The sequence below is a fragment of the Mesoplodon mirus genome, assembly GCF_964341445.2.
Source record: "Mesoplodon mirus genome assembly, chromosome: 17".
Classification (NCBI taxonomy): Eukaryota; Metazoa; Chordata; class Mammalia; order Artiodactyla; family Ziphiidae; genus Mesoplodon; species Mesoplodon mirus.
This window is the reverse complement of record NC_138993.1, coordinates 18806729-18821596: the sequence shown is the minus strand read 5'-3', so window position 1 is coordinate 18821596 and position 14868 is coordinate 18806729. Positions and strand designations below refer to the sequence as shown.

The 14868-nt window shown below is 42.2% G+C and overlaps 1 protein-coding gene across 9 annotated transcripts in view; it reads right to left on the bottom strand.

Annotated features, from left to right (window-relative positions):
* The window catches only part of RCBTB2 (RCC1 and BTB domain containing protein 2), a 39247-nt gene that overhangs the window by 6698 nt on the left and 17681 nt on the right, over positions 1-14868 (bottom strand). For 8 of the 9 annotated variants that reach the window (XM_082601884.1, XM_082601887.1, XM_082601885.1 and 5 more), the window contains 7 exons: positions 12685-12851; positions 11748-11906; positions 11523-11630; positions 10316-10458; positions 5923-6113; positions 5078-5204; positions 3236-3375 (listed from right to left, as the gene is read on the bottom strand). In XM_082601884.1, coding sequence (XP_082458010.1) covers positions 3236-3375; positions 5078-5204; positions 5923-6113; positions 10316-10458; positions 11523-11630; positions 11748-11906; positions 12685-12851 — 1035 coding nt within the window. The remainder of the gene's footprint in view (positions 1-3235; positions 3376-5077; positions 5205-5922; positions 6114-10315; positions 10459-11522; positions 11631-11747; positions 11907-12684; positions 12852-14868) is intronic. The other variant, XM_082601889.1, reaches the window with a different exon arrangement.

The following is a 14868-nucleotide window of genomic DNA, read 5'->3' as shown; positions in this document are numbered from 1 at the left end:
AGCCTGTGCTCTGCAACGGGAGAGGCCACAACAGTGAGAGGCCCGCATACCGCAAAAAAAAAAAAAAAAAAGAATGGTTGGTCAGTTTGCATTTGAAAGGCCCTTGTCAGGGGCTTCAGTTATGGCTACCTACTTCATTAGAGGACGTATTAATTAGCATAAAGAATGCTACAAACACTTTGTCACTGGTGAAATGAGTGGCACTCAGGTTATGTGGCTTGGCTAGAGATACTGTGAGGGTGCCTTTGGCCCCTGCGTGATCAGGGTTCAAGCACCATGGGCTCAGCAGTCCTACTCCACCCTTGGAGTGGTACATTCACTGGGTCTAATTCAGTCCTGGTTGCCACCTGATCAAAAGGCTAGCTGAATCCTGATTCTAGAATATTGTCACGTTTACTTCACGTAAAGGTTACTTTACAATAACCTTTCATGGAAGGTACTTCATAGAGGGCCCAAAGGACAGAGAGCCAGGATTTCATCAACCTTACAACATTAACTGTTTTTATATCTGCTAATAAGTTTTGTACATGTGGCAGAATTTGGTAGAAATTTCTACTAAGTTTGGTAGAAACTTGCTTTCACTGTAACATGACAAATATTATCAAAATTATAGAAGAAAGGCCTACGGCCCTCTGAAATCTTTTAAAATCTTGAGAGTCGTAAATGGCCTGATTGTTTCTGGTCAGTTCTCAACAACTCCCAAATTCACATCAACAGCCCCACACACTCCAAGCATCAGACTCCCATATGCGTGTACTCACGGGTACTGCCCTGAGCCTCCACTCCAGGAGGCCCAGCTCTGCACCCGTTCTAGGCACCCCCCCACCACAGGCTGGCCAAGGAGCCAAGTGCCCACTCCTAGACCACACTTTGTGCTCCTGGGACCCTGGGGTTCGCTGAATAATCAGCCCTGAAGCCACATATGTCAGTATTTCCTCCCCTGCAGACCACGTGCAGGCCCCCAGCGCCCAGGGGTGGCCAGGGTGGGGGGTGGACTGGAGCACGGACATGCAGGCTGGGTGCCCATACACCCCTGGGATGCAGGATGTAACCGGTGGTGGGTAAAGAAAGAGGGCAGGTCCTGAGCTGGAGGCCAGAGGCCCATCCTTCCTGCGCCACTGTGTCCCAGCACAGAACTCCACGAGTCCTACAACTCTAAATTCCAGCTGAAACTCCTACCTGGCCTTTCAGTTCTTGATGAAGGTATATTTTTCAAGGTATGAGGACTGAACATACTTTATCTGAAGCTTTTTAGCTTGACATATAACTTTAAATTTTTAGACAAATGGTGCACAGGCCTCCATTTAGACTCTTGCCCAGGGCCCTGCAAATGTTAGGGGCGGGCCCATAAAAGAAAACCCTGCCACGCAGACGTCTAAAAAGCAGCTCGAGACTCCTTTGATTTTTCAAACTCAAGAGCAAAGCCTGGTGCTCTCCACACTCAAGCCAAACACCTCAGAGCAATCTTCCTTCTCTCTTTTGCCCTCAAAACCCACATCCCATCCACCAACAAACCCTGTCAGCTCCCTATTTAAGATATATTCAGAATCTGATCTTTCAACACCTCCACTGCTAGACCACCCTAACCCAGGGCACCACCATCTTAAACCTCAACCATTACAGTTACTGACCTTTTGAAAACAAATCCTCTCACCCCTGGAGTATAAGCTGCTGGTGCCTCTCCCTCCATATATGCACAAACCCATTCTCCCTTTCTTCCAAAATCATAGACTACGTGGCTGAGCCGTGACCATCTAGAAATGACCACTTGCCCCAACTCCCTGTGCAGCTGAGTTAAGGCCTCGGTTATCTCTGGTCCATGGTTTAAAAGAAGTGGGACTTCCTTAACCAACACTGGGATTTGCCCTTTGCCCCTTGTCACTGTCCCTTCCTCCATCCTGCTGCCTGTATTGCACATGTGGTCTTGGACATGAGTGCAGGGGCCACATGTAAGGATGCCTTGCACTGTATCCCTGTGTGACAGAGTAACTGTCATGTTTAAGCCACTTCCTTTTTTCATTTTACTGCTAAAGCAAATCCTAAATAACGCAACCCTGGTGCTCAAAACCTTCCAAGGCTGTCCATCACGCCAAGAATAAAACTCGAGCCCTTCACAGTGGCCTCCAAGGTTGTACCCGGTCTTGCCCAGATCCAGCTGCCTGGCCTCAACTCCTCCGACTGCCGGTCTCATTCTCTCCCTCCAAACCACCTGGGCCTTCCCCCTCCCCCCTCTTCCTCCCCCCTCCCCCTTCTTCCTCCTCCTCCCCCTCCTCTATGTGCTACATGTGTTCCTGTCTCAGACCTTTGCATCTGCTGTCCCCCTTGTTTAGAGCACTCTTCACCTGGGCGTTTGCATGCTTCCCCCAGCTCTCTGCTCAGCACACGTCCTCACAGAGGCCTCCCCTGACCTCCCAACTGACTGCTTTTAGTTCTTTGTTTAGGGCTGGCCTCCCTCCTCCCAGCAGCAGCTCCACAGGAGCAGGGTGTCGGTCTGTCTCATTCATAGGTGCCGAGGGGAGCACGGCACATAGTGGGTCCCGGGCGCTCAGGTAGTATGGGAGAAAGGAAGGAAAACTATAAAACTTAAGAAATCAGACTTTTGTTTACCTGAGGAAAATTAAATGCTGATCTGGTAAAAAGTGTTATTGGATTTATCCATGTAAACTAAATATTTAACTGAAAGATCTGAGAACTGAACTCTTTCTTCAGTTCCTTACACAAGTAACTCCTTAATTCTGTCCCATGGGCCAACAATATTGCTGACAGCTGTAAACTGAAATTTAGTATGTTTTCACCTTGTGCCCGCTGGATGCCCTGTGTTGCTTTCCTACCGTCAGTAAACCTGAGGTGCGGTGATGCACCGGATCACAGTGGATTGTCCCAAAGGGACAGTCACAGTTATGGAGACTAGCAGGGCTGTCTGTTACATGCATTTTATCATTTCTGTAAATATCTTGAAGGCAGCAGCTGTGTGGTAGCTAAAGAGTCGTGTACAGTATCTAGTAATTCAGGAAGAATGGCACCTGTCCCACAGTGCTGATGGTTTCATAATTCATCCGTATCTCACTTTATCCATCCAGTCAACCTTTGTGTCAAGTGGGAACAAGGGAAAAGCGTTTGGGTTCAACACACAAAAAGAGAACTGCTTCTGTGATTACCCTCACAGCCACTTCCTTTTAGGCTCTACACGAAGCACCTTTTTGCCAATCTCTAGGTCAAGTCTGGTGGCAATTACCTACGGCCTCCTCGGGGGACAGGCTGATGCTGTCTGTGTACAGGTACTCCAGGAAGGCTCGGTAAACAGGATATGAAAATTCACTCATTTCTACAATATCATCCTCATTGTCTTCCAACGAAGAGCGAAAATGCTCACACCTGAAGGAAGAAAGCAGCATGTCAGGTCCTGGCTTCTGGGCAAGAGCCAATGACCTTCCTGAGGAGCGTGTGCTCGTGGCGGTTAAAGAGGAAACAACTAACATGGAGAAAGGAAAAACACAGCACCACGCAACTTCGTGTCCTTGCCTGGGCCCCTCGCTTCCCCTGCCGGCCGGAAATCTGTAGTCGTTTATTCGACGAGGCTGCAAATGCTAACCTGCTGCGGGGCGGCTGCCTCTGCGGCCACGAACTCCCAGGGGCCCTCCCACCCCACGTCCGCGGAGCAGCACTTATAGAAATCAGGTAGGTTTATTTTCATAAACTGAGTAATTTTGTTTCTTCTCCTCCTGTTATGAGTTGAATTGTATCCCCCAAATTCATATGCTGGAGTCCTAACCTCACTATAACAGTATTTGGAGAAAGGACCTTTACAGAGGTAATCAAGTTAAAAGGAGGTCATTAGGGTGGACCCTAATCCAGTATGACTGGTATCCTTACAAAAGGGGGGATCTGGACACAGGGAGAATGCCGTGTGAAGACTGGAGTTACGTTGCCACAAGCCAAGGGCTGCCGAAGGCTACCAGCAAACCACCAGAAGCTGGGACGGAGGAATGCAACAGATTCTTCTTCAGAGCTCTCAGAAAGAACCCATTCTATCAACAACCCTGATCTTGAATTTCTAGCCTCCAGAACCACGAGAGAATAAATTTCTGTTGAAACAGATTAGTCTACAGAACTTCGTTACAGCAGCCCTAGCAAACCGTAGCCTCCCCACTTCTATGAAGGTTTATGGGCTACAGTAAGAGTGAACAAATATTGCACAGCCTGACCTTACTAAGAAGTGAACGTGAGACTAAAATGCCATACTGAGTTTGTGATTCATTGAAGTAGGATTCAAATATCTGTTACACAGCAACAAAATGAATTTCAAAATCACTATGCTAAGAGAAAGGAGCCAGGGAGAAAAGAATGCATATTGTATAATTACATTGACCTAAACTTCTAGAAAATGCGAACTAATCTATAGTGACAGAAAGAAGATGAGTGCTTGCCCCAGGGCTGGGGCCTGAGGGATCTTTGAGGGGTGTTGGAAACGTTCTGTGTCCTGATTTGGGGCAGTGATTTCCCACGAGTATACGGATGTCAAAACTCCTCAAACCGCACATTTTAAATGGATGCAGTTGCTCAAAAATTATACATCAATAAAAGTGATTTTTAAAAATCTGTGTTAGCTTTACTCCCGATCTTGTTGCTCTTCTCTTTTTTCAAGCATCTAAATGTTCAGTGTTAGCAAATGTAAAATGGGTGGCTGATGGGAAGCAGTCGCATAGCACAGGGAGATCAGCTCGGTGCTTTGTGACCACCTAGAGGGGTCGGATAGGGAGGGTGGGAGGGAGGTACAAGAGGGAGGAGATATGGGGATATATGTATATGTATAGCTGATTCACTTTGTTATACAGCAGAAATTAACACACAATTGTAAAGCAATTATACTCCAATAAAGATATGTATTTAAAAAAAGAAAACAGAGAATACAGAAGAAATGCCACGTATAATGTGTTTTCCCCACTGCACGGCATGCTCATAAGGGCAAAAAGAGCCTTACCTTTTTTCAGAATCACAGACGTGCCTAACATAGTTCCTTGGAACTAGAAAACAACAAACATATTTATTTCAATTCTCGGAATAAATGATTCCTTACCTAATTTTGAGAAGGACTTTATGTGCATAAATGTACTTTCCATCCACCAGAAATCGTAGGTCTGCGGTGCTGGGATTGTCAAATTCTCTCTTCAGGGACTCAGCCACGGTGAGGTGGCCATCGGGTTCTGGGGGGCAGGGTGGGGGGACACCAGCGCTTTCTAAGGAGGACGCAGGCCCAGCACGGCTCTGCTGACACGAAAACACCAGTTCCCCCAAATAACTGCCCCACTGAGCTATGCGCTGTTTTCCTAAATACAGATTCCCACTGCTGCAATCATTAAGGATAAGAACCTCAGGCACATCTGCTTATAAATCTGGCAAAACAACTAAAGTCCCAAACCACCACACTAAATAAAATTTTTCAAAGTCTGAGTAAATATACCAGCTAAAAATAAAAGCTATAGTTTCCCAATCACATCAGAAAGCAATCCAAAGGACTTGCGGTACGCGGGCCTCTCACTGCTGTGGCCTCTCCCGTTGCGGAGCACAGGCTCTGGACACGCAGGCTCAGCGGCCATGGCTCACGGGCCCAGCCACTCCGCGACATGTGGGATCTTCCCAGACCGGGGCACGAACCCGCGTCCCCTGCATCGGCAGGCGGACTCCGAACCACTGCGCCACCAGGGAAGCCCAGGACTTTTAATTTAGTATGAGATACTGATTTCTAATACTTTTGAGAAAAATGAATCGATCTAGTGAGTTCCCTTTCACAGGAGCTTATTAGAAGGAAATAAAATGCCTGACACTGCACTGAACAAAGTCCTCACTATCAAAAAATGAAAACAGCAGAAGTTCTCGTCCTAGCTTTCCGGCCACCACCCCGATGGACAGCGATCAGCTCACCCACGGACAGGAGGCGCCAGGTGACGGCAGGCGTGGCGAAGCAGGCGAACACGTCGTCGGTGGAGGAGAAGTGGGTGAGGTGAGGCAGGGTCACCGACTGGCCCCGGCACTGGCCCCACATGTACACGTGCCCTCCCTGCGTCTTGGCTGCAGACGTGTGGGCAGAGTGGCAGGCCGCAATCTCTGTAATTCTAGGTCCACAAACACACACCAAGTAAACACGGTAAACAGGAGAAGAAACAAGGTGATTTTTTCTTCCCTTAGGTCTAACTGATTAAAAACAAAAAGAAGACTTAAGACACCTAAGCGTCTCAATTGTCAGGCACCCAACAGTTATTTATATGTAAGCTATGCCTCAGTGGCACTTATGTATCGTGAAGGTCTGCTTGTTACCGCTTCTAGCCAGTAGGCCCATAAAAATATGTACCATCCTGTTTTGAAATTCAAGTATTAATACAATCCAAGACAGCAGAGACCAAAAACAAAAAACAAAACAAAAAAAAGTGATTTAATTGTTTTCTTAAAACATTACTTACTAAAGCAGATCAGAAAGATTTGGGCCATCTCCACCCAGGGTCAATAAATATTTTCATCAAAACTTTACCAATTTTGGGCCAGCTCCACCCAGGGTCAATAAATATTTTCATCAAAACTTTACCAATTTTAGGGTTAAATGAAGCCTGCTGTGGGTCACCCCGACTCACACTGCAAACAGTAAGTGCAGTGGTTCTGACTCACTGGACTATATCATCTGGAACCCAAGAGAGCAGTTTTCTGGGATCAACCACATGTTAGACCCTATTTCAAAGTTCATGACTGACAGGCAGGTAGTTCTCAGAACACTTCCTAGTGGAAACCACTGTTTTGTTGAGTTGAAAATAATTATTTTCTCTCAGACTAAGCCACCATACAGATTTAAAGAAAATAAACAATTTCCCCAAGTGAAGTACCATCTTGATTCTGTCTCGGGCAATGGTACCAGCATCCTCAGTGACTTAGGCTCAGAACTTCAGGGTCATCTTTGACTTCTCCCTCCTCATGTATCTCTTTCTTCAGAACATCCGCTTGACGAATAACAGCAATTCTTTCTTTGTAGTGCCTCCCATTTGCCACACCCTCACCAAGCACACCCATACCCGGACCAACGCAACTCTTAGGTCTCCCCACCTCAGACTTTCTCTTCTGGCCTAAATCGCACAATGCTGGCATGTTAATGATCCTCTTGAAACACCATTCTCATCACTACATTCAAACCTTCGTTGACTTCCCATAAGACAAAAATCCAGACACATGACCCTAAGGCATTCCCTAATTTGCCTTCCATCTATGTCCAGCATTCTCTCCAATCACCTTTGCCCACACACTCTCTGTTCCAATCAACAGATGTACTCACTTCTGAAATGTTTACCATTAGCCTCCAGGAGAGGGGAACGGCCTTTGCCATCCATTAGAGGAGGTGGGACACTGCTTCCACAGCACAGGGGTTAAGGATGCAGAAAAGCTGGGAAAGCTGGCCCTCCCTGAGCATGGCCTTGGGGCATTTACCTGGAACACCCAGTGCCACGCGGGAAGTCAGGGGTGGGGCTGAGGCTTGGCTGATGGCAGCAGCTGCTACAGCAACGAGAGTGGAGAAGGTTTAGAGGGAACCTTCAGGTCTCAGCTTGGGACTCGACCATCAGCCAAGGCGCCCTGCCTTTGCCTGAGGTCATCTGTCCTTACATCTGATTCATACCAAGAAGCAAATGCGCAAGTTCAGATTTTCCAGTCATACATGCAATAGACAATGACTATAAACTGAGCTAACCTTTACTGTCAGGATGTCTGGCGTATTTCACACTTTATTTTGTAGCCATTCTTAATGGGAAAAAATTACTATATGTTCATAATAAACAGGTTTAGTGTCACCTCAATGGAATGATCTGCAACAATGGCACAGCTTAATGTCTAAGAAATACCAGACATGAAACAGCAGAGAGTGAGACAGAATGCAAAACAGAAAACAATGAGGAAAGAAAAAAGGTAATTTGTGAGGGAGGAGAATAATGGAGAAGAAATCATGATTATAAAAAGACCAGAGCACTGTTTCCCAATCCTGGTTCTGTAAGAGGCCAACACATGATAAATGACCTCAAGAAGTCACAAAATTCAAGGCAAAGTTAGTTTTAGATCAATCTAACTTAAACTGTGTTTTTCAGGGACTCAAAAGACATGCCGGTAAATCAAAGTACTGAAAATTCAGAAAGATTTGGAATGACTGGGTTAGAGAAGAGAATCATGTTAATTATTAAAATCACTTCTAAGTGAATATAAACAGTGATATAAAGTGTTAGCATCCCTCACCATAATGGAGTTAATCAGGTTTTTCTTGGGTTGCTGTTTGAGCAAATAATCCCATGCAGACAAATTTCCCCTTCCCGCTTCTGTGAACACGTAACCAAGACCTGACGACCCACCCCGCCCCAAGTTCAATCCTGTTCATTCTAATTAGCCAAGACTCCCTGTGATGGGCCCCAAGAGTCAGGAGTTCCTGAGATAAGTCATAACATATCTGCAAAGTTTCAGTCATTGAAAAGGGCGGGTAGGTGCTGAACAAGTCCCAGCAAACCTATAGGTTCCTCCCTTGCAACATTTGTGAGATGGAGAGCCTGCAAGCTCAGCAATCACCAGCTGAAATTCAAGCATGGAAAACAGAGAAAAGCAGGACCATCTCATTCAAAACACTCAACCCTGATATCCGTAGCCAAAATCATGTTTACGCGGACAAGACCAAGGGTGCAAGTATTTAGCTATTTCTACTTTTTTTTACATATATAATTCAAAAAAATGCTTTGAGTTATGAAGTTTTTGAAAAAGACAGAAAGCAACAGGTAACTCTCCAGTGCCACGTGCCCTGACACTCACATAACTTCCGTGCCCTGCTTCTCTGCCTCTCTTGCTCTTTCCCACTGAGCTGCCCTACGGTCTGTCTGTCCCAGCGTGACCACAGTCAGAAGACCTGGCACTCACTCTGGGACTGTCAGGACCAGCGGCGCAAGGTGGGGCACATCGCTGGTGGGCAGATGGCAGCGGACTCTGTGAGTCCAGATAGAGGAGTCCAAGTTTATTTTAAATGTGGCAGCATGAGAAAAATGGTAAAGTGCCATACAGACAGTCTGTTTTTATACCCATGTGACCTCTGATCCTTTAACACTTCTTAGCTATTTTGTCTAAATACTAAAAGTCCCCACTGACTGGATTTGCTAGCTGGAGGCATTTTCAAAGCCTCAAGACTGTCTCTTCTCTTTTTACTGAGAGGCTCTGAACCACCTTTAAGAGAAATGAAAGTAACATTGCTGCTTGCATCTCCTGTGTGCCTGCCAGTTCGTGACCTTCATTATCTTTCCTCTTCCCCAATTCTTAAGGAGTCTAGGGTCTTACTGTAAGATATGGGGGGAAAAAAGGTTTTTTAACCAATTTAACATAGGTTAAATAAAAGCAGCCAGGTTCACAATAGTCAAATGAAAATCAAGGGAGCTGAAAATGACCATTTGGTTCTTCATTTTCATTGTTAAATATTCCAATAGAAACATATAAAAGAACTGCCACAAATGCAAAATAATTTATCCATATATTTATTTAAAACCAGATATAGCAAAAATTAATATGTAAAATAAAAATGAAAACAGCAATATTAATTTCCACAATGATTTAACCCTGGCCTAATAGAACAAATAATAAAATGTTCTTGTTCCGTGCTTCTGTGTCAAGAAAGGAAGAGTGAAAAGGCAGTGATGTAGCCATGTTTGAGAAATTTCAAGAGACCTTCAAAAATAGTAGGATAATCTGGGGGAAAACTCTGGATATGCTACTCACTTAATACAACCTTGCAAACAAGGGCACACAACTCACTCTTAATTTTTTAACCATTTTGCTCTGCGTCACAGTGATAGCCTGGGAGTTGAAGTAATGAAACAGCCCTATTCTTTTCAACTGGCAAATTTTATAAGTAGCAGCCCCCATCTGAGATACTTTCATCTTCCTAAACCATAGAAGATAGACCTCCAATGTTATCAACTCCTTCTTAAGAATGTGAAATAGAAAAAAATGAGAACGGGGGAGAAAAGGTCTTTTTTGAGCGAGAAGAACAATGCGGAAAAGCTGTTGGAGGTTTAGTCATTGTAGTTTGTGTAAAGTAGCTATTGGAGGTATAGGTGAAATACGGGTATGTGAAAACAAACTATTTAACATCAATCAACCTGCCCCAAAATTCTAAAGCTAATTTTAAAAAGGAAGGAATGGTCTTGTTCAAGAATATTCTAATACTAGCAGTCAATTGCCCATAATTCTATACAATGCCTAAGTTTAGTTTAATCACGAAAGAACACTGAACTTATTTTGAAAATGCACATATTACCTGTCCTTTTCCACAACAACAGGAGTAGGGTAGGACTGGTTACTTTTATTGCCAGTGCCCAACTGGCCATAAGAATTTGCGCCCCAAGCATACACTTGACCTTCATCTGTTAATACTAATGTGTGTGCATAGCCACAGGCAACCTGGAAAGAGAAAAACCAAATCCACTCAGGCCTGCAAACAGAAAGAAACATGTTTCACAAGATAGGTTAAGAATCAAAAAATGAAGGAAAAAAAAAAAAAAGAAAAAAGGGAAGAGGCAGTCTGCCAGAGAGGCAGGCGGCATTAAGTTAAGCAACATCCCTCCAGATCTAGCTTAGGCCCCGTGTATGGTGAAAACTGCAGTGAGATCAACTTGAGTCCTTCAGTGACAAGAGTCCAGTTTATTCACCTTTAATACGGCATTCATTATGCTCACAGAGATCAAGGGGTGTGAAGTGAATAAGAAATAGACACTTCTATTTTTTAAGAATTATTTTCTCCTTTTGTTATAAAAGTAAAAGATGTTCAATGTGAAAAAAATATAGGAAAGTATAATTATGAAAGTCCTCTCAAGATCAGGATTTTTTCTGTTTATATATAGAGAGATATGCACTGATAGCTTTTTTAAAAAGTGCTCATATCTGTATAAGCAGTCCTGTATCTTTCTTTTTACTTAACATTGCATATAGCATTATTTCCCTACCATTAAAAATCCTTTGTAAGCATCATCTCTGTTAATACGATTTAGTATTGATATTAATTTATTTAACCATTAACTTACTGTTTGATTAGATAAATTGTGCTACTATTATTTGTTATCAATTTTTTTCTTTTTCTTTTTTTTTTTTTGCTATATCTTTACTACACCTTCTGCAAGTCGCTTTCTCTTTGGTTCCTTAGGATAATGCCCTAAATTTAAGTAGAATTACAGATCAAAGGGTATGAATATTTTTAAGGCTCTTGATACACACTGCCAAAGTTTCCTTGGAAAAGATGATAAAAATTTACATCCCAACAGCTATGTATGAGAGTGCACTGGAAATATAAATTTTCTGATCAACATCTACAACTAAATTCAGGAAAAGAGCTTTAACCTTTACTTCAGTCAAGATAGCCAAGCAGCTTACCTTTTCATCCTGCTAAGACAACTGAGTTTTTAGTACATTGGTATCTTTGCCCCCGTAGCCTTAAAAACAGGCAGCACGTGAACCAACAGTGGACGTACCCGCTGGACACGAATGCCTTGCAAAGCTGCTACCCTACAGGGGGTTGGCTGGTTGCCGCTGCTGCCGAGTCCCAGCTGCCCGTTTCCATTGTAACCCCAGACATAGACCTGAGAGAAGATGAGAGACTCAATGCCCACGAAAGATGAAAAGAAGCATTCCATGTCGGTACGACACTGAGAAGGTAGACAGGCTTTTTTAAGTGACACAGAAAATAACTTTCTTACCTCCCCAGTGTTCACCACAGCCATCGAGCACATCTGCCCACAGGCTATGTTCACAACTACTTTATTCTGTAAGCAGCCAGTGACTCTTCGAGGGATCGGCTGATTAGCTGTTGATCCAGACCCTACCTGCCCGGAGTTATTATAACCCCAGGCAAATACCTATTTGAAAGAAGAGATCAATAAATGAAACACACTAATATATAAAGTGTCTCAATTGGCACTTACAGTGTCTCATCTTTGCCCTCAAAGCGCTGATATCCATAAATGCTCACAACACAAGCAGGGAAGTTTCCACAGAACACATTCTTACAAAATGTATTACTTTATTATTTTTTTTAAGATTTTTTTGATGTGGGCCATTTTTAAAGTCTCCATTGAATTTGTTACAATACTGCTTCTGTTTTATGTTTTGGTTTTTTGGCCATGAGGCACGTGGGATCGTAGCTCCCCGACCAGGGATCAAACCCGCACCCCCTGCATTGGAAGGCGAAGTCTTAACCACTGGACTGCCCGGGAAGTCCCAAAGCATATTACTTTATAAAATTAGGTTACTGGCATTACCTATACAAACAGCAATGATTATAAGCAAATATCATATAATCCTTATAAAAATATCTACTTTGCTTCAGCCATATTTTCCAGCATTTTGGGATTTTTCTTTTTGCAAATAATCCCCTTGAGTATAGCAACATAGAAGTAACAATACAGCCTTTTAAATTTTGCAGTTATAGAAATCCTTACTACATACAGGCACACTTCATAATATAAACACCATGACTATGAACTGCTAACAAGAGTAAGACTGAATTTGAGGTAGGTGGTTATTCTAATCAAATGATCATATTTTCAGGACTGCTATAGGAATCTATATAATGTACTGAAATTAAAATCTTATTGAAATCTTATGATCAGTGAGATTTATGCTGACTATTCTCACCTCTCCATCAGATGTTAGCACCAAAGAATGGTAAGACCCACAGGCCACTTCAATGACTTGTTTGTTTGACAAATTAGTAGAGATATGACAGGGCACTAGACCATGGTTAGTTGTCCCATTGCCCAGCTGACTGTAACCATTGTGACCCCAGGTAAAGACTTCTCCTTCTGAAAATAAAAAGAAACATAACCAACTTTCAAAACATCTATTCTTGTATGAAAATATATATATTACACACTTCCACAAATGGAAACTAAAACTTCATATGCAAAAGCTAATCGACTTCCCTATTCCACAAAACTCATTTTATAAAAGAATACATTTGGAAAGTTTAACTACATTCTACCTCAAAGCAACAAGATGAAATTTAAATGGATGCAGTTATAATAGCTGGAAGATAGGTTTTTAATAAACAACAGAGAAAAGGCTTCTAAGAGTAAGAGGAAAAAAAAAACAGACTGAAATTCAAAAGACTGTAAGGTCATTTAACTTCTCTGAACCTTAATTTCCTTATCTATAAAATGATCTCCAAGTAAATTTTTTGAATCTTTGTTATATTACTTATTGTGCAGTATAATACATATTCAGAAAAGTTCTTAAAATATATATACACAGTTTTATAAATAATTGCAAAGTGCACATCCATGTACTACCACTCAGGTCAAGAAATACAATCTTATGATCACCCCAAAAGCCCCCCAACATATACATCCTGGATAACAGGATTTAGTCTTTCTTGGTTTTGAACTTAACATAAATGGAATAATACAGTATAAACTCCTTTCATCTGTATTTTTCTACCCTATTGTCTCTTTGTGCTACATTCCAGATAATTTCTTCTGATCTATCTTCCAGTTTATTAATTTTCTCTTGCTGTGTTCAAACTGCTGCAAAACTTGTCCACTGATTTTTTCATTTTGATAATTATATTGTTTATTTGGTTCTCTTTCAGGTCTTCTATGATCTCTTCAGGTACCTTCAAGCTCATTTTTTATTTTTTCAAGCGTAATAAATACAGCCATCTTATAAGTGGTGTCTGGTAATTCTAATACCTGACATTTAGTAGTTGTTTTTTGCTGTCTTTTTTGCAGGTTCTTATTCAGGGGGCCTTGTTTCCTTGTACCTGCTTATCTTTGACTATGTGCTACTAATTGCCATTGAAAAATTATTTTTTGATGGCATTATATTCCTTCAGGCCTAGAATGAAGCTACTTTCGTCTAGAAAGAATTTGCATTAACTTCTCTCATGTTCTTAAGGCACTTTAAAGGTACCTCTTTGATAAATCCAAGGCTTGAGATTTCTTGGACCATCCAATCTAAGGTGAATTGGAATACAAATCCATGGATACAACACCTCAGGGAGAGGTTTTCTTTCTTTTTTTCTCCTTGCTTTGCTCAGAGCCAAGGAATTCTTCTGTTGAGTCCCTTAGAGATGAAAGAACTGACTCATCCTTGCCCTGAGAGTGTAGCCCTTTGTGGTCCCAGCCTAACATGTGAGGTCTTTGACTTGTGACCCCTTCACCTCATAAGTACATCAGACCACAACACTGTTTAAGTGCATGGGCAGATGGCTTTAAGGCAAAATTAGCTTCAAGGTCCCCTCTAACTTCTTAGTTCATACTTTCTCTTAAATATATTTGGTCTAATAATTCCTTTCTGCCTTATCAGTGTTTTGATGCTTTTAGAAATTTTTAAAACATATTTTATCTAGAATTTGTATTTCTTTTTTAGTGCAGAAATGGTCTGAATAATCCAGCCTGCTACTACTGGCAACCAAAAATCCCTAAAACTTATTTTTAAAATGTGAAATAAATATACGAGAATATTTATAAAATTTAGTTTCCATTTAAAGAACACTAATAAAATGAATACCCAGCTTGAGGGAAGCTCTAAGGTATGTTTTAATTACGTTGTCTTATCAGTCTGAATGCATGAAATAGCCATGAGAATATTTAATTCCTTATACTACCAATACCAACTAGAGCCATCAGTCACTGTTTAAAGTCAGGATCACAGAACGCTAACGGTTAGAGGGGATCTTGGAATCTAGCTTTCATCGCTCTGTTCGTAGATCAAGAATCTCAAGTTCAAAACGTCCTGAGTTCAGCATTCTAATGCAAAATAATTACACATATAAACAAAAGGAGTTCACTGGGCTTATCGCATTGTCATTCTTACACCCAA